General features: G+C 39.4%; 1 protein-coding gene across 4 annotated transcripts; it reads right to left on the bottom strand.

Moving 5' to 3' along the window:
* Positions 1-1,534: 1,534 nt before the first annotated feature.
* On the bottom strand, positions 1,535-20,552 carry CNOT7 (CCR4-NOT transcription complex subunit 7). 4 transcript variants are annotated; one of them, XM_066380241.1, is made up of 7 exons: positions 20,399-20,548; positions 18,859-19,068; positions 16,538-16,731; positions 11,026-11,187; positions 8,125-8,269; positions 5,013-5,123; positions 1,535-3,180 (listed from the first exon to the last, which is right to left on the bottom strand). In XM_066380241.1, the coding sequence occupies exons 2-7, from the start codon at positions 18,973-18,975 to the stop codon at positions 3,052-3,054; spliced, it is 858 nt and encodes a 285-aa protein (XP_066236338.1). In that variant the 5' UTR covers positions 18,976-19,068; positions 20,399-20,548; the 3' UTR covers positions 1,535-3,051. The 4 variants fall into 4 exon arrangements, with proteins under 4 accessions (XP_066236338.1, XP_066236339.1, XP_066236340.1 ...); XM_066380242.1 differs by having other exon boundaries at positions 20,419-20,537; XM_066380243.1 differs by lacking the exon at positions 20,399-20,548 and adding an exon at positions 19,933-20,082.
* Between the last annotated feature and the right edge of the window lie 27 nt (positions 20,553-20,579).

Raw genomic sequence — 20,579 nt, 5'->3', positions numbered from 1 at the left:
ACCCAGGTTCGAGACCCTGAGGTCGCCAGCTTGAGTGTGGGCTCATCTGGTTTGAGCAAAAAGCTCACCAGCTTGGACCCAAGGTTGCTGGCTCAAGCAAGGGGTTACTCGGTCTGCTGAAAGCCCACGGTCAAGGCACAAATGAGAAAGCAATCAATAAACAACTAAGGTGTCACAACGAAAAACTGATGATGCTTCTCAGCTCTCTCCATTCCTGTCTATCTGTCCCTATCTATCCCTCTCTCTGACTCTCACTCTGTCCCTGTAAAAAAAAAAAAAAGTGATACAAGTTACCATCAGTAAATGGCATTGCTTGGCTAACAGATGGGTGACTTGTAAACAGTCTTTGGTTGCAGCCATATTTTCATTTTTTTACTTCTATTAAGAATTGATGCTGTGATGAGTTATGCTATTTTAAAATTTTGAATTCTCCTGACTGTTGCTTTCCCATGTGTTGAGAATATTCTGATGAAGTTGTCAACATGTTGTATTTTTTAGCAAAGTTATAGTGTCATTGCATGAGAAACACATTTTACCATATCATTTGATAATACTTCAATGTGCCTTAAAAGCACACCATTCAAAGTGCACTTTTCTTGTTCTGACACAAAGAGTGTGAATTAATAAGGGAAATTATAAAATATTGTGGTGTACTCCAAATGCTGTTAGGTCCTATATCTACACCACTGACTTTGTAGCAAACCAGGCAGAAATGTGAAATGAAGAGAATGTCATAGGCAGTTCTGTAGCAGCTACTCTGCCTCCCCACTGCAGTGCAGAGGTGGTCACAGGACATAAATGAGTGTGACTACATTCCGAAACAACTTTATTTATAGAGACTAAAATTTAACTTCATATAATTTTCACATGTCAGGAAATATTTTCTTCCCAACCATTTTAAAACTGTAGAAACCATTATCATCTAACTGTCCACAGAGACAGGCAGCAGGCTGGCTTGGGTCTGCAGGCCAGTTTCCTGATCTAGTATATTTAACAGAGTATGTACGCTTAGTTCAGAATTAATGCCTCAGGAGCACTAAAAATGTATCAGTGAAATATCTTTTATCCAAAAGCTAGATTTAGTAAAGGTCTTAAGGTTCCTCTTCTAGAAGTTATAAAATACTGTTATTACTTCTTAGAGAAAGGAATCAAAATTGATCATATGAAATTCAGCAGCTACATGGCTATTCAAAAGGCAATCTTTGTAAGTTCTTTTTATTTTTTTGAGGTGAAAATCAAAATAAAAAGAATCACTTAGATACCTGCTATTTTGGAAGTCACAGTAAGTTATACCAATTGCATTTATTTTGTAAATTTTTCAGAATAAATGCATTCCTGGAGAGATAGAAATCAATGCTTAACATCTAGTTGAGGTATAAAGAATGAGCCAACACTGTTGAAATGCAGAGGCTCAGATTGATTTTTCAATAATTAGCCATAGTAAATGAAGTTACCGAGACTGTTCAGTTGACCAAATTAAAACACACACACACAAATAAATATTTCCAAAACAAAATTACCAGTCATCAACATATATACGAAAACATTTCTGAAGCCTTTATTTACAAAAGCTTTAAAAACAAATAATACCCTCTGTTTTGCAAATAATGTTTTGTTTTTTAAAAAAGGACCACCCAGTTACAGCACTGTAATATAATGAAGAAAGGATGCACACAGAAAACAACCAATGTGGCTAACATTTGGAGATTTTCTAATATTACTGATTGAAGTGTAGATAACACACATCATAACTTGTAGTTCATCATTTCTGAGTAGAGTTAATGATTAATGTCTTCCTACACATGCTCTGGTCTAGTCACATATTCCGCATGGCTAAATATTTCACAGTCTCTTTTGTCGATATATATAAAATAGATTGCAAAGATATACACAGAAAAATAAACAAACATTACACTCCTCAGGTAATTTTATTAGCTATATATTAGCTACATGTATGTACACACACATATAGCTAACATATATATATATATAGTTTGTATTTTGTTATTGTACACCAAATCTCTCCATTCTTTTACCTTTGTAATAACTACGAAAGCACAATTTTTGTCTTCTAATTTAATTTGGTACAAAATATACCTAAAAATTTGCTATCTTTGGACTTTAATGAAATTGATTTGTGGAATTAACAAATCAAGAGCTTGTAAGTATGGCTATAAACTTTTTTTTAACAAAGTTGAATGATGGATTAAAAAGCAGATCAAGGGAAGTGTACTATCCAAAAACAACTGCAGCTTCAACATCTTGGAGACCAGTTTCCTGGCAGACAATAAACATCCAATCACAAACAAGGATTTTCCTGAAGGGTGTAAAGCTGGTTTGAAAAGTTCTTCAGTCACAGAGCAGTCTATACATGCCAATTAGAAACTGACAGACACTGATGTGCTTGGAAGATTAAACACTACGTACAGAAACAGCAGTTATTAAGCTCCTCAGTAGTTCTTTGTCTTTTGTGTGTGTGTGTGTGCAGTCTTGCTGAATCAACCATTTGCACAATGTATGTGCTATATTCCATGGGTCAAAAACAAGCAAATATTTTATGAAGTTGGCAGATGATCATTTTTCCAGCTAAGAGCAAGAAAAACCAAATTTTCTGATAAAACAGAGGATCTGAGTCAGAATCACTCTCTAAAGTGCAAAATTGATGGTCCACAATCTCAAATAGCTAAAACTCCTGCAGAATGGAAGGGAGACATGAAACGGAAATAAATTACAGTCAGTGCTAGTTAATTTAGGAAAACGGAAACACAAACCAAGCTCAAGTGGGTCAAGTTTATAGATGCAGCTTTCCCATTCGCTGTCACACACGCCTGCAAACAAGTATATGAAGTTAAGGCCAAATCTAACCTGAATGCTTTTCTAGGTAAGCTCTGAGATAGGATTGGTCAGTTAGTATTGAAAGACAAAAAATAATAGGGGCTATTGAAGAAAAAAAAAGTACGGTCTATTGTTCAAGGGATTCAATCAGAGATAAAACCTATATACAAGCATGTGTGTAGCTCAGATAAAATAAAAATAGACTATTTTTTCATGTCATGACTGCTTGTTGGCCTCCTCTTCATATGCATTCCCTGTGCCATTCTGTACATAGGATGAACCAGAACCGAGGCCATACAAATGACCACAATATTTGGCATCATCAATATGATCTTCAAAGAACATCTAAAAAGGAATTTTGGAAAAAAAAAAAAGATCATTTAACCAAAAGGTACCACTGGTAATTGATATTTCAGCAACGTTAAGTACTGACTTCATTAACTATGATGACAGCTCTTTTCTATGGTGCCCCTTTGAGGCCACACATTTAAATTCAATGAGTAAGAATGGGGTTCTCAAGAGGTATAGAGCTCAAAAGAAATCAAAGAAAAAGACTACAAAAAACATATAAACACATCTTTCCTTTTAACATTTAGACCATGTTTACAAGATTTGTAACCATGGAAAAATGGCAGACATTTTTATTCATTCAAGTTAATGGTACTCAATGGTAAGAGTGAATGAAAACAGCCAATGGTGGGTGGGGGAGCTTTAGATAAGTCGCCTTGAGTCTCCTTGCAAGGCTAAATCGGCTAAAAACAAAGCCTAAGTATGTTCTAGGCAGTAGAATCTGAACATTCACACTCGGTTACTGTCCTTGAAGAAGCCAAGAAAAATAAAGATAGCAAATTAGTAGCAAGGAATCCACCATTAATAGAACCATTAAAGGATTTTTAAAAATGCAAAGCTGAAAATCCGAAAGGTTGTCTTAATTCTCTAATGTAGCACTGGAAAGACATACAAATGAAGTCTTTACTTTGATGAAGAGACAGTCCAAATCACTTCCGATTCAATACTACTTGGCAAAACAACTACTTGCTTTCTATTATTAATACATTTCTACCAAAAGTTTTAAATTTCTGAGTCTTCTTAGTCAATAATGTCTAAAAGCATATACTCAAAAGAATTTTATAGTAAATACTTTTTGCAAAAAGGAAAATATTTACTTTTGAAATACAGTGGTACCTTGAGATACAAATTTAATTCGTTCTATAACCGAGCTCTTAAGTCAGTCAACTCGTATATCAAACTGCTGATATTGGACCCATGCACCAACACACCAACTAGCAGCAGCTTCCCGAATCACAACTCGTATCTCGGAATTTCACTCGGATCTCAAACAAAAATACCGACCGAGTTGCAGCTTGTATCTTAAAAAATTTGTATGTTGGTCTGTTCATATCTCAAGGTACCAATGTATTAAGCACAAGAGTTCATTCTATTGTTTTCGTACAAATAACGTTTTTCTTCGTGTTTTTACCTAAAGTGAGGCATACCTGTATGTATCACTTAACCTAAGGGTAGCCTTGGGTTCATTAAATTTTGTTCTTCCACCCCTAACTCCTTTATGTTGGAAGGCTTTATCACTGCCTTCTACCACTTAAGGAGGGTCTGCCCATGATTTGTGATTCTACTACTATACTTAAGATTTTACTTATTTGGAATTCAAGCACCTCATGGTAAGACTACTAAAAAGCATGTGTCCTACTCTATAAACCCTGAAAGAACTGAAGAATGGAATGAACAAGTAATATTTTTACCAGCAGTTTAATGCCTAAGATGAGGCCAGAGGAAACTGAACCTGAATGGATGCCCTGACTTGGCAGAGCAGCACGGACGTGACCGACAGAGATTTCTGGAGTTCTCCCGCTAGTAACACACACGACCTTGGATAAAGGTACTACAGCGCTGGCCTCAGTTTTCTCACCTAAGAATACATGACCTCCAAGGTAGTTTAAATTTTTAGTCTACAAAGAACTTATTTTTTCATTTCTGTTTGAACCACATTTCAAGATGACTCATTTTTAAATAATTTCATTCAAATGTAGTAGATAAGGCTGATAAGGTACCTCTAATAATATCTTCACTTAATAAGTACTTATTGCCCCAAAATTTTGTATAAGATTTTTAATGTTCTCAATCTAACAACCGAGAAAAAGGCACTGATGTCTTCATACTTCTCTCATTTTGAAGAAGGCCATTCCTGTGAGCAAGGAGTCGGACCCTGCCTGATGCTGCGGTCCTATCCGCTCCAGCTCCAGCTGCTCAGCCACCTCCTGCAAGCCACCCTGGAAGACAGCAAGAGCCCGTCAGAGAGGGATGCGCAGCGCCGGGTCACAGCTACGTAACTCCGACAGTGAGCAGCACATACATGCATCTCAGGGTGTACAGACGGGCCAGTACGAAGACTGGAAAACAGAGAATGTGAATTATTAACGTTATTTACTGAACTGGATAAAGTTTATAATTTAGTAGAAAATTAGCTCTTAATTAGGCACATGTATCTTTATTATATGTTTTAAGGCACGTAAGGAAATAATATTCCTGAAGATGGAGAAGCAGGTCATACACACAAGGTCACAGGTATGCCGGGGAACAACATCGAGTGCAGGAAGTCAATCCATCCACTGATCAGTAAAACTGTAGGTAGTTCCTGTCACATTTCTTAAGCTTTTTAGTAATCTATCTCTAAATAATTTAATCTAAATAATTCGTAGAAAACAAAACTATGACTAAGCCAACCTTAAGAATTCAGTAAGTGCATAATTATGGTTTTGCTAGTTAAAAAGAAAAAGTATGTTTTTATAATACAACTCCTTAAAAGGATCTGCTAAAAATATGCCTATATTAATATTGCTAGGATTAAAAAGGAAAGATGGTAAGAGTGAAACAAGAGAAAAAGAATAAATCAAGAGGGAGAAAGGAAAGGAGGGAGGTAGGGAGGGAGGAAAGGAAGGAGGGTAGTAGTGAGGGAGGGAAGAACAATAGTAAAAAGGAAAGCAAGATCAGGAAAAGTAAAACAAACATAAAGGAAGTCCTCCCTAAACGGTGAAGGCCTCTATCAGCAAACCAGCCCTCTCTCTGTTTATCACAGCCTGAAACAGTGCTTGGCACAGCAGCTGCTTCTGTGCTAAAAATAGCACGAGGATTAGGTATCATTAGCAGCTGCTTAGGAGTGCAAAGGGCATTCAGTGTGGTGGACTACCGGACAAAAAGCACTGTTGTTGTGAACCTAAATTTTAACATACCAGATCACTCAGGGTGTATTCAGATATCTGATATACTTAGAAGTTATCCAATAATATATACATAATGAGCAATAATTTGGTTCTGTTTCTGAAAACCATCACTGTACAGGTATCAGTTTTAAAAAGCATTTCCAAAGCCACATGAAAACATTCGGGTCTTAGGTTCTCAGTATGTCAGACCTTCAGGGTGAGGGCTGAGTTTCTAGAGAAGTAAGGCTTTCCCAGTGCAAGTTCACGGGAGCCACACACTAGATGTCTCGTCAAACTATGCAGCACTCTGCGGCTCGTAGCTGCTACAGACATGAAATCATCTTTCTCCAAAACTCCCCTGCTTATATGCGCTATCCTATAAGGAGGCAAGCTGACACTGGCCAAAAGACTTTCTCTAATGATTTTCAGTTTATTTGTCAAAGCAAAATTTCCTATTTAATTTCTCAAATATTTCTTTCTGAATAAAGGTAATGCTCTTTCACCATCTTCCATATGTATAACATATAACTGTACTTCTAAAAATATGGTAAGGAAAAAACTTGATATAGGTTCTATGAAGCAACCACCTTACCTAAATATTTTTCTATTTCTTTTAAGTTATAGCTTAAATACAAGTGCACCTGAAACAATAAAACCACTGTATTCCTGACTGCACCATCACAAGTGAATTCATTCTCAAATGAAAGGAGCACTATGCCTAACTAAAGAAATTCTCCTTTTGAAAAACTTAATGTTCAACAGTAACACGTTATTACCCATGGTAAGCAGTGTCAGATGTAAAATACTGTCCAGACAGGCCAGTTATTAACTATAGCACTTACTGCTAAGAAGGCGACACATGTGGGCCAGGGGAGGAAACCAAAGCAAAGCAAACCCGTTAGTAATGGAACTTAATTCCTGGGACACAATCGTATGACTACCCAACAGAATAATCTCCAGCCAAGAGGAGACGAAGGAGAACTCCTGCACACCCCTGACCACGCCTGCACACTGCTGGCCACTCACACCCCTGACCACGCCTGCACACTGCTGGCCACTCACACCCCTGACCACGTCTGCACACTGCTGGCCACTCACACCCCTGACCACGTCTGCACACTGCTGGCCACTCACACCCCTGACCACGTCTGCACACTGCTGGCCACTCACACCCCTGACCACGTCTGCACACTGCTGGCCACTCAGATTCTTTTTTTTTTTACAGTGAGAGTCAGAGAGAGGGACAGACAAGACAGGAACGGAGATGAGAAGCATCAATCCTTAGTTTTTCATTGCGACACCTTAGTGCAGGGGTCCCCAAACTTTTTACACAGGGAGCCAGTTCACTGTCCCTCAGACCGTTGGAGGGCCGCCACATACAGTGCTCCTCTCACTGACCACCAATGAAAGAGGTGCCTCTTCTGGAAGTGCGGGGGAGGGGCGGTGGATAAATGGCTTCAGGGGCCGCATGCAGCCCACCGGCCGGGCCGTAGTTCGGGGTCGCCTTTCTTAGTTCATTGACTGCTTTCTCATATGTGCCTTGACCGTGGGCCTTCAACAGACTGAGTAACCCCTTGCTCAAGCCAGTGACCTTGGGTCCAAGCTGGTGAGCTTTGCTCAAACCAGATGAGCACGCACTCAAGCTGGTGACCTCGGGGTCTCGAACCTGGGTCCTCCGCATCCCAGTCTGACACTCCACCCACTGCACCACGGCCTGGTCAGGCCACTTGGATTCTTGCACGGTAGAGGATGCGCACCTGGGAGTGGAACCTGCACTCTGCACGAGGGCCTCCATTTCCGTGCTGCATTGTGATTTGCAATCTGGCAAGCAATGGCAAACATGGGACCCTTGGCTTGCATTTTACTGAAAACTTATTCTGCCAGTGTATGTTAAAGCTCTGCAAAAGGATTTCTTATTAAGCATTTTTTACGCGAGAAACAAAAGAATCAAATGACCAGATAATGTCAAACTAAACTATCCGGTCTGAATCACCATGCCAGCGCTGGCCCCTCTGTCAGTAACCAGCTCTGAACTGTGTGCCGACGACAGATAAGCCGCTCGCAGCCTTACCTTGAGGTTTTTGCAGCTCTTCATGAGGTACTTCACATCATAAATGACGGGAAAGAACAGCCGAAGGATCTCGAAGAAGTCAAGTTCTTCCTCAGGCAGGTTAGAATTGGTCAGGATTTTGATTAGGTAGCCAAAGTCATAACCACTACAAAAGGGTTAAAAGAATATAGAAAAGGAACCATAAATACCACAGACATGAAAAACCTTTTCTGGTACAACTATTAGGTGAATCACGTTGTAGGCAAAAAAGGGATCGACAAAAATGGGGCACAGAAACCAGAGAAAATAAAAATGTCCACAATTATAATGGTAAAATGGCATTATCTTACACAGACCTGTCCATGCACCGGATATCAATATGCAAATGTCTACCACTATCCCCAGCCTGTAGTCACTAAACTACTATTGTGTTCATCCTTGCAAAGAGAACTCCTCACAGTATCAAAATGCCTGCAGTAGATGGCTAAAAACTTTAACTATGGAAATGAAGAAATAAAGATGAATGGAAATTGACCAAAAAAGTCAAAAGGCAACAAGAGAAGTGGCATTCAGAAGGCAAAAATAATGCAAATCTTCCCAGTCATTTACATCAAGAGGTCACATACTTCAAAAATCCGAAGAGTTAATTCCCTACTAACGTATATTCACTTTCTTTAAGTAATTTTATCAATACGTCCCCTCTTCCCTCAAAATTCTTCCTGTTCCTATCTCATTATGGCTTCCCAAGACATACTCATGGGAATGTTGCACATGAGAGAAGTGAAGGCAGCAAAGGCTGAGAACAATCTAGAACAAAACGCAAACCCACACTAACCAAGTCGTCCTCTGCCTCCTGTCTGGCTTCCCCACAGGACAGCGCCGCCACTCCTGTGCCACAGCTACGTGCCCCGTCCCCACTTCCTTCCAGGGCCACTGCCAGACCCACCCTGGAGTCCACACCATATTTCCTACACATTGCTTTTCTTGTACTATCCTTTAAAATGCAACTATGTTTTCTCTCCTAGCTTAAAGGGCAGGAATCACTTTTTAAAAATCTCTTTATTGTACATAGTTGGAACTCAGCATTTGATGAGATGTTATTGATGTATCTTTTGGGGAGGATACAGAATAAAATTTTTATTTAATACTCAGAATTTTACTCCCAATCTAAAAAAAGATAAAACTTTACCACTGAAGATCTTTTAGAACTATCAAAGCATAAACAATAAACAGCAGAAACCTTTAAATTTCTGGTAGTTGGTAAGGTAGTACTCGGCTGTCTACTTAAAATGGAAGTCAATACAGCATTTGCTTACTACTAAAAAAGATTACATTAGAGTATAGAATTTATAAATTTCTTAGTCTTTATCTTCTAGGACTAGATTATAACATGAAGAAAATATTAGATGGCATTTTGCAGAATAAAATCTTAGCATCTTGACAAGTACTCAAATACATCAGTCTAATCTAGACTCTAAACTCTAAGATGACATGAACCCTTTCTGTTTTTTATTCATCTTAATATCCCCAGTGTCTCCTACTGGGGCCAAAAGACTGTTTCTCTAACAATTTTCAGTTCATCTGTCAAAACAAAATTTCCTATTTAATTCCTAAAATATTGTATTTATTGAATGAAAGACCATGTTACACTCAGTGAAAGAACAGGACAATTTTTTTCCCATACTTTTGACCAGGAAAATAAAGAAAGAAAAAAAAAGGAATTCAAGAACATTCCTCAAATTAAGAGACCTAAGTCCTATTTCCTGAGGGACAGATTCAAGTGGTAAAGAACAGAGAAAAGATGACAGGTAAAAATTAGTTATGTTCAGTATCTCCAATTCAAAATTACTGTTGAGTGCTATAGCACAGTTCAGAACATGAACAAACAGTTCGTGACTACAGATCACTGCTCTGCCCGGAGCTGGAAATGGTTAAAGCAAGAGGAATCTGAGTATAAGAACATCAGCACCTGCATAATACAAATGCTTTTTAAAAACGTAACAAAAGGCCAAATAAAATCATACCAAGGCCACTTTTAGTTCCCGGGCTGCCAGTTTAGTGTACTTGGATGGGAAAGCTCCTGCCTCAAGTCTATTTCTACAAACAGAACTGATTTCCTTTCTAGACATTCTCAACAATCTAGTTTTATTTTATAAAAAGAAGAATGAAAAAATACCACTTACTGAGAATTTACTGTGAATAAAGGATTTTACTGGATGGTTTAAATATTACTGATCATTAAAACAATTCTGCAAGATAGTTTTTCCAAATGATGTCATCCTGATCACCTTGTTTTTAAAACATTAAACTCTACCACATCAACCCCTAGCATTTTCTTTTTTTTCCATAGCATTTATCAGCACTAGCAAACCACAATATAAATTTCATTATTTAGAGAAATTATCCCTAATCCCACCAGAATGTAAATTCTATGAGAACAAGAATTTTAGTCTGTTTTGTTCATATCTTAATTCCTAGAATTTTATCACTGTGCAAGGCATATGGTAGATAATGAGTATTTTTTATATTAGTGAGTGGTTTCATTCATGCGAGGTAATATTAAATAACCTAAGGTAAACAGATCCCAAATGGCATGGCTGGACTCTCACTGAGCTCTGTTTTCCCAGCCGGTGCCCTTTCCCTATCACACTGTCTCTCCGTGGACCCCACACTACTGACCTGTCAGCAGACAGTTAGCCTCGGAGGAGTTAGGAGCCCGCTGTCCGGCAGCCAGTTCTTCACAGAACTAAGCCCTGAAGTGCTGAGACAGTGAGCCCGGCCGAGTGTGAGCAGCCAGGAAATGGTAACACACATGCCGCTTTCTTCTGTTTATCCCCCAACTCCACCACCACCCCGTTTTAATTTTAAGTGTGAGGTTTCGTGTGGCCAAAACACACATGCCATTTCAATGCGCTCTTTTACCTATGAAATGATAACCATTTGACCCCTTCACAGAGGACCACTCCCGATGTCATAAGAAGTTCTGCAAAGTACTGGGTCTCAATTCCTTCCTCCTCATGTTTTTTAAACTGGATACCAGATGTTGTTAGAAGCTCTATAGAGTCTTGGGCATACATGTCCTCCCTGGCAGGGGAAGAAGAAATACAACATTCAAAAGTGCCATACTTCACACAAACAGGTTTTCTTGACTTCATCTACAACTGCAATGCCATGAACGAGGGAGAACACTGGCTTGGGTCTAGCTGTCCCAATGTTTCACATATACAAAAAGAAAATGCAGTTTAAATATAAAGGTCATTACTTCAGAAAAGTGTGCACACATAAAATCATCCAAAACTGCCCAAGGGTGAGATATTCATCTTTACTACGACCTCAATCTAACCGAGTTTGAAGAAAATGGGTCTTCTACTCCTCAGGCACCAGCACACCGAGGAACAGGTCCTGTCCGGGGGCTTCCAGGCTCGGCAGCCACCTCAGTGCTGATCCATGCGCTGTGGCCACAGGGTGCGGGCGGGCCGCAGGCTGAGGGCCTGCACTCACCGACCACGTCAGCAGCCCGAGCGAGCGGGGAGCTGGCGGAACAGCTGATGTGGTTGAGTTTAACTCCATTCCACATAAAGGGAGAGGAGATGCCGCCTCTCGCTCATAACCGGCCTTTCCAATGGCCGAAATGTGCAGTAAACTGATTAGAAAGGCCTCTCCTGCCACAGCAATCATTTCTTCTTCTAACAATCTTAATCCTAGAAGATTACCTTCCAAAAACCAAGCCAGGAAATCTAAATATAAACCAATCCCTCAATACTTCACTTAAGCCAAAAAAGAAAACCATCTCTACTTTCTAAGTACAGACAGGTATCTAAGATAGCAAATTAAATAAGCGACCAAAATGAAGGTATGTTTCTGAGAATGTCAAATACCTTGTGCATTGCCCACTAGGTATTATTTACTTTTTAAATTGTAAGAATACTGCTTTTCATAATTTAGCAGAAGACAATCCTATTAAAAGGTTTAATAAAACTAAATGAAAGAAACATTATATCTGAGACAAAATATATTCTTTTTTTTTTTCTTTTTTCTTTTTCTGAAGCTGGAAACGAGGAGAGACAGTCAGATGCCCACATGCGCCCGACCAGGATCCACCCGGCATGCCCACCAGGGGGCGATGCTCTGCCCCTCCGGGGCGTCGCTCTGTTGTGACCAGAGCCACTCTAGCGCCTGGGGCAGAGGCCAAGGAGCCATCCCCAGTGCCCAGGCCATCTTTGCTCCAATGGAGCCTCACTGCGGGAGGGGAAGAGAGAGACAGAGAGGAAGGAGAGGGGGAGGGGTGGAGAAGCAAATGGGCGCCTCTCCTGTGTGCCCTGGCCGGGAATCAAACCCAGGACTTCCGCATGCCAGGTTGACGCTCTACCACTGAGCCAACTGGCCAGGGCCGAGACAAAATATATTCTTATGGTCTATTCCCTGGAAAACAATCTGCTTCTAATTGTCTTTGAAAAATAAAACTAGCTGCCAAAATATTGAAAAACAGGGAAAAACACAACAAGCATTGTCAAAACTTTCTCTGGAAAATCCTTCAGGAAGGACATCTGAATAAGGCCAATACAACAAGCTTTTCAGTAAACCATAGATATTATTGCCCTTATACACTAGAAATATGTGTCTTCCACTAGAGTCTCACCCATCAGGCTGTGACACTCCCATGGGGAGGAATGTTTTAGCAATTATAACCAAACAAACAACAGTTTCTTCCTCCAGGCTCACATTATTCTGCGCCATACGCTTGTTTTTAGTTTGTCTCTCTCAACCAAAATGTAAGATTCAAGAGAGCAATCATTTTTGTCTCTTTTGTTCGATGTTATATCATTAGATCAAAAAATACATGAGGTGGAACAGTGAATGTTGCGCTACTTATTTACGTCAGTATTCCCCAAACTTGTCCAATGGTAACAATCACCCAGAAGGCTTACAAAAATGTGGATTCCTAAGTCCCATATCCAGACCTCCTGAATCTCAATCCTCAGGAGACCTGGATGAGCGCAGGTATTTTATGATCAAGTAAGTTGGAAAACAAAAATAAGTATATAAATTCTTTCCTTTTTTTTTCGCTGCAGAGCGCACAAGGCTCAACTCAGGTAAGTTATTGTACTGTCATCTAAATTTCACCCGACTTAGTATTTTATCATCTGTAATGAACTCCAGGCTTTATAATACTTGTGTAATTAGAAAGACAAAGCTGAGAACCCTATCCAGGTAAGCTAGCTAAATCTCCAAATAGGATAAAAACCACACAAACTTCATGTGGTAAGAGAAAATTCTATAATTGTTATGACTAAATTCTCTAAATCAATAGACTGTCCCTTTCCCATAGTGTCCATGTCAATGTGTTAAAAGCCTCTACCTACAACTACAAACTTAGTCTACCACACAATCACATTTTCAAACATGCAGATTAGAGATTTTATAGTTTAGAAACACCCTCCAAGCTCAATGCATTCCTGGCTCACCACACACTTTACATTTTTAAAAATGTAAACTCTTATATATTTAAATTTGTGTTGAAAATCATGAGTAAGAGGCAAATAAACTGGAATATGTCGTCACAAATACACAAATGGTTACTAAATTTATACAATGAACTCAAACTGGTAGAACACAAAGATGCCCCCAAATCTGCGATGGCTATGAATTAGCCTGCAATTTGCTGCCAACTGTACTTTTATGCTCAAACGCCTGTACAACATCTATGAAACAAAGTGAAAGCCACCTTCCGTTTGATTCTGTAGATCCTTCTACTTACAGCCCTTCCTCTCTCCTCTGCCCTGTCATTTTCCTTAAACAAAGTCTTCCTTTCTATATATATATATATATATATATATATATATTATTTTATTTTTTCATTTTTCCGAAGCTGGAAATGAGGAAGCAGTCAGACAGACTCCTGCATGCGCCCAACCGGGATCCACCCGGCATGCCCACCAGGGGGCGATGCTCTGCCCATCTGGGGCGTCGCTCTGTTGCATCCAGAGCCATTCCAGTGCCTGAGGCAGAGGCCATGGAGCCATCCTCAGCGCCCGCGCCATCTTTGCTCTAATGGAGCCTCGGCTGCGGGAGGGGAAGAGACAGAGAGGAAGGAGAGGGGGAGGGGTGGAGAAGCAGATGGGCGCTTCTCCTGTGTGCCCTGGCCGGGAATTGAACCCGGGACTCCTGCACGCCAGGCCGACGCTCTACCGCTGAGCCAACTGGCCAGGGCCAAGTCTTCATTTCTGTTACCACTGAAGCCATGATCCCGTGTAATCTCTACACTATTCAAATGACTCAAATATCAATTATTCCTGTAATGAGATCAATGATTCTTTACAAAAATTCATTCTTATCTCTTCTGCTAATGGAATTCCACCCATGGCTTTCCTTTCTTCTTCACAGCTCTTCAATGCTCCACTTTAATTTTCATGTACATATCAACTCCAAACTCAGTTTGGAGAGATTTCTCATCTATATTGATCAGTATCTAACAATTCTCATTCTTGGACTTCAGCAATAGGGAGCAGATAGAAGAGTTATGGGACACTGTTATAATGATCATGACCAACTCTCCTCAAATCTTCAGCCCTGGTGCCTACCACAGCTGTGGACACATCCATTTTAAGCACATAACAGAAAGTGAAATTTCATCTTTCTTCAAAACATCCAAGGTTCTGTTCATGATGCTCTTGTCTCCACATTAAGTAGTACTGATTTTATCTTCCGTCTAAACTTTTCAACTTAAATATTCTCTACTCTATCCTTAAACAACTCTCAAGACATTAACATTAGTAGAAGTGTAGGCCAAACTACTGTAGCCCTCTCTGTACAGGAAAGAAGTCTTTCAGAACTTGTAATAACAAAGTAGTTATTAGAATGAAGATATTTCTAGAGAAGGAAAACATTGATTTAGACATTGCTGGGTCACCTCCTACTCAGGAAAGATCACAGCAGCATCTTAAAAAGTGTTCTAATAGAGACGAGTTTAGGATAAAAGTAACATGGAACACAGGAAAGAAATAGTAAAGAAATAATTTTAAAAGGTGTTCTCTGGAAAAAGAATAAAAAGCCACTTTCTGTGTTTCAGAACTATAGTACTTATAAAAGGTTATTCTCGGCTTGAATAGAGACAAGTATTTTTCACCCTTTACCAGGTTCTAGAGAGTATATTTTAAAATCCAACAGAGTAAAACGGAGTCAGGCTAACACAGTGCAAATATAAGCAATACTATTGCAAACACTGACAACAATACCCTCTAAAACTGTCAGCCCTGCTTCTCTTATAGTCTTACGGGCTAAAATACCACATTACTCTACGGAGAATGAGAGGTTCATACATTGGCACTACCATCTTCTGTACCACATCTTCTTTCACTATTTTTCAAATAAGATGTTACATTATATTATACAAGTACAGGCTGTCAAAGAGGACACTGCAATATTATAACATATTTTGAATGTGTTGAACATTTCCAGGACTTACAGTCAGTTTGTAAACAATCTACCCTTGGCCAAAACAATCTAAATTTCCCTAAGCTATTAAGACTAGTCCTACCAAACAGAGAGAAGGATTATAAGTAAAGAAACTGAGTTTAGAGCCAGGGCCTGAGTTAGAATTCAGATTCTGGAAGACAATCTGCCAGATTCTGAACTGTTTCTAAAAGAAACACCAGGTTAAAGGTCACTATTACTTCCCCCATATGGAAGTTAAAAAAGGTTTTGTGGGCTGTCCCGGGAATAGTATAACGATTATATATCATTGATTTAAAAGGAAAATGCACCCAAGTTTCCAAGAAATACCTTACCAACTTTGACATATAATCTGCTCATAAACTAGAGTATGACTGTAATAAAAAGACTTCACAAGCACAATAATTACAACAAAAATGTACGTATTTCAATTGTACTCAAAGTTTGAAAGTGAAACTAGTGATCTAATTTTTTCTATTAAAAAGTATTTTCAATATGTAAAGTTTCCAAATTTCAACAAAAAATGGCAGTCATTCTTTTCACATAACATTTCTGTAACTCAAAGTGCATGAATTTAGGAGTCTTCCTGATACATTGTTTCTTCCAATATAAAGAAGAAACCCAACCTTTGAAATTTTAGGTTTTAAAAAAGTATCATATTTCCGGGATAACTATGCCACACTTAGTTTGAATTTCATTCACTATACCCGAGAAAAATCAATTCCAAAAATTTAACTAAAAAAAAAAAAGTGCGGGCCCTGTCCAGGCAGCTGAGTTGGTTAGAGCATCATCCAGATTATGCCAAGGTTGCTGGTTTGATCCCCAGTCACGGCACGTGTAAGAATAGCCCAATGAATGCATAAATAAGTGGAACTACAAATCAATGGTTTCTTTTTTCTTTCTTTCTCCCTCCCCTTTTGTCTTTCTCTAAAAATCAATAACTTTTTTTTAAATGTTTGGGTTATATTTACTTTCCACTTACGTCAAATTAAACTTAAAATTAAATTGCCAAGTTGAAGTTCCTGGAGGGTATTCTCCTTGCTCATTCATAAACGTCAGTCCTAGCTGAATTATCTTTAACAAGTCTACATTACAGCGCAATAGTTGATACTGATAGTCAGCATTGCTCCGGAATTCTCCAATAGGTCTTGCAACCACACCTGGAAACTCGGTATCCTGCAAAACAGTTTAAAATTCATTATTTACTAAAAACCACAGTCCACAAATTCCTAGAATAACCGATTTTTGGTATAAATCAAAGAATCCTGTTATAGATGGTATTCTATAGACTCATATTTTATGACAAAGTACCTTTTAACTAAGAAGAGCATCACCTTTGAACCCACAAAATGAAACTCCACAAACTTAATGTTTTCCTTATTTTAATTCTCAGTAAAAAACTATTACATATAACGTACACATGATAAGTGCAACCAAGTACTCTAATCCAAAAGGAAAGAAATCATAAACTGATGTTTCTCAAGGGGTATGTGAAACTATGCTATTTTAACGTTAAAACAAATAAAATATTGACCAAAAAGAATGAAGAATGCATCAGAATTTCCAATTGCTTTTCTTGGGCAAGGTTCATCTAAGCACCAAACTTTCATAATTTCTTGAACTAAAACGGCGCTTTCTTTATACTCCAGAGAAAGCATGTCATCAAAAATTCATGCCATTCACACATTCCTGTAGAATATTATCACACCTCTAATGTAACTCCTTATCATCTGAGAAATAAGTGATCACTAGCAATTTCTCACTAGCAATTTCTATCAGACAAGAAATTAAATTCTACCTATGAATAAGAACACCTTTATTAACTAGAACATTATCTACATACACACAAATATTTGTATTTTAACCAATCAACCTATCCCTCCCAATAAAAGCATAATTATTTGTATTAAAAATATTGAGAAAATGATACATTTAGTATTAAAATTCAAATTAGAAAGCAAAGAACAGATTCTAAATACCAAGTCACTATAAACAGTAAAGCAGGGGTCGGGAACCTTTTTGGCTGAGAAAGCCATGAATGCCACATATTTTAAAATGTAATTCCATGAGAGCCATACAACGACCTGTGTACATAACGCATTATCCAATAAAAATCTGGTGTTGTCTCGGAGGACAGCTGTGATTGGCTCCAGCCACCCGCAACCATGACCATGAGCGGTAGGAAATGAATGGATTGTAATACATGAGAATGTTTTATATTTTTAACATTATTATTTTTATTAAAGATTTGTCTGTGAGCCAGATGCAGCCATCAAAAGAGCCACATCTGGCTCGTGGGTCATAGGTTCCCGACCCCTGCAGTAAAGGAATTGAAGCTGCTCTCTAAATTCAGTCCAACTCTATAACCACTTTATTGGTTGATATGTATTATACTATATGGAAGGACAAAGGAATATTAAGACACTAACCACTTGCTTCACAAAGCTAATTACTAGGTTAACAGTAGAGTAATCATAACAGATGTACAACATGCAGTAGTAAAGCAAAATAATTAACTAAGATGGTCTAGGCAGATTGAATAGTATATGCAAAACCAAAGATGCTTAACAGCACAGTGTGTTCATGGAACACCAGATAATTAAAAAAACACACAACAAAACCAAACAACAAAACAATGCAGATCAACAATGTTTCGCTGGAAGATCTGATTTTTTTGTTTGAGGAAGACATCCAGGAGTTCCCTAGCTGGAAGCCCATCCAGTTTTATCAGTTAGGCCTTTGGATTGTTAGAAACTGACACCTGTAGATAGGTCCTCATGTTCTTCTATTGAATATAAATGATTTCACACTTCAACATGGGACAAGGCTAATCTGTAACCATGACTGAAATAGACAAAAACACAAGCATTGTCCAAACCAAGAAAATGACCAAACATCCCTCTATCTTGATTAATGACTGCTGCTTCTTTATAGCTTTGGACATAGTCTAGTCTTCTCTCATTTTAGTTAAGTCTTATTAAGACACCCTATATAGAATTACCCCAGGTTCCTCACAACACCCAGAGCAGAGCAAGGCCCTGCTTCCCAAGCCCCACCTAAAACCACTGAAAACAAGGTTCCTCCAATGGTATGCCCTTTCCCTCACTCCAGTGAGAAATACACACAACTTGTCAACATTGTAAGTGGGTTCTTGGTCTTTGAAGTACACTGACAAAATTTTTTTTTTCATAAAAGATTACCCTCCCAAATCAACCAACAGGGTTGATTGAATTCAAGACTTTAAAAATCCCTCTTCCCCTTAATTATAAGCAGCATTTTAAGGATATTTGATCAAAGACATACCATAGCAACGTAATTATATTTTCGAATAACTTGACGAATTTTCTTCATCTCTTCATCCAGGTTGCAAGCCCAAACTTCACAAATTCTTTGGCTATGATCTACCGTTGCTGCTGGCATAGTGAGGGCACAAGGAGTCTAGCTGCCAAGCATCAAATGTTACACTTGATTGAAGATCTGTTTCATAAAATACGTTATCCTTTATTTGTGTACCTATCAAAATAAAAAACAAAATAAAATCCACCTATACCAGAAACCAGAATCGTAGAATAACTGAGTTGGTAGAAACCTAGGACATTATTTATTCAAAGTCCTTGATTCATAAGAAAATCAAATTTTAGAAAGTGACTTGCCTAAAGTCACACAGCTAATCAGTAGGAAAAAGGAGCTACAATTTCCTGATTCCAGTATGTTACATAAAAATAGTGTTTTATGTGTACATACTCATCATTTCTTACTAAAGACTACTCTGAATTCAACTCCCTCAGATAGAAATTGATAAAGATGTCCATTTTCAAACAAAAATGAAAAGTGAAATACTAATGATACACAAGTAAAAAGATCAGGTGTTACTAGGACAGAAGTAATGTGTTTGTTTTTATTTCTCATTAACAAAACATTCAAAATTTTCCTGGCATTTATCCAAGCCAGATTGGAGGGGACCAAAGTAAACTAACTTAAGAAAAAGCAAAAAACAAAACAAAACAGAAAAGCCCTGAGAAATAAGGAACAGACACAGAGAAAAGCAGGCATGTCAAATTTTTAATTTTCTAAAAAAAATCACAGCATTTTCCCTGGTCACCAAACACACATCTCACGTTTCTGTATATATACAGTACATTGGTTTCATGGTATATGATAACAGGACAGACCAACATTTTGATTCTTGAGCAAGGAAATGTTCCTTCATTTTTCACAGGATTTGAAAAAAATCACAACAAAGGTTAAAAAAAGGAACTAAGACCCCCCCCCCTTAAAATTCTGTAGTCACAAATGTATCCAGGGGGTCCCTCCTCTAGAACCCTCCCCACTATGCTACACACGGGAACCCTGGGGTTTAACATCGCTTGTCTCCACCTCTCTCCACCGCAGTTCCGGAAGCGTAGAGGCACCGGAGAGCTCATGACTTGAGGTCGCCTTTTCGGGACCTGCAGGTTCCCAGAGGAACGGGAGAGCAGTACGGAAGCATCCAAGCCGCGGGTAACTGTCTCCCCGGGCGGAGAGCCAGGCGGACCCCAGAGCACCGCCGCCTGAAGGAACGCGAGGCGCCGAGCATCCAGGCCACCGCCCTCCACTCCCAATTTCGGTCCCACCACAGCGAAGCCCCAGGTACAAAGCCTTTGCGTCATCACTCCGCGCCAGCTCCTCGACAAGCCTCCAGCCCAGTTACCTTCCCCCCAGCCTGCCCCGCTACCCAACTCTCTCCTCCGCCAGCCGCGCTCCAGCTGGCGCCATCGCGCGCCCTCTCAGGTTCGGTCCCCACCCCCTTGCTACTTCCCCAACCTGCCCCTCCCCCGTAGCCTGCTGCAGACGCAAGATCTACTTGTGTCACTGAGCTCGCACTTCTCCTCCTCCTCCTCGCCATAGAGACAGCACCCAGCGGCGGCGGCGGCAGCGGCGGCGGCGGCGGCGGATGCCCCATAGACACCTCTCGCCCAGCAAGGGGGAAGGGGAGCCTGAGCGGCGCCGCGCCGCGCCGTCGCTCCTCGTACGTCCTGGCGGAG

The sequence above is a fragment of the Saccopteryx leptura genome, chromosome 4 (assembly GCF_036850995.1).
Source record: "Saccopteryx leptura isolate mSacLep1 chromosome 4, mSacLep1_pri_phased_curated, whole genome shotgun sequence".
NCBI lineage: Eukaryota > Metazoa > Chordata > Mammalia > Chiroptera > Emballonuridae > Saccopteryx > Saccopteryx leptura.
This window is presented reverse-complemented; position numbering and strand designations above follow the sequence as displayed.

Coding starts and splice junctions, on each gene's coding strand:
- CNOT7 (XM_066380241.1), bottom strand. CDS start 18,975: ATGCCAGCAGCAACGGTAGATCATAGCCAAAGAATTTGTGAAGTTTGG. Junction 16,732..18,858: donor AATATAATTACGTTGCTATG/GTATGTCTTTGA, acceptor ACTGTTTTGCAG/GATACCGAGTTTCCAGGTGT. Junction 11,188..16,537: donor AATTTTAAGTTTAATTTGAC/GTAAGTGGAAAG, acceptor TTCCCCTGCCAG/GGAGGACATGTATGCCCAAG.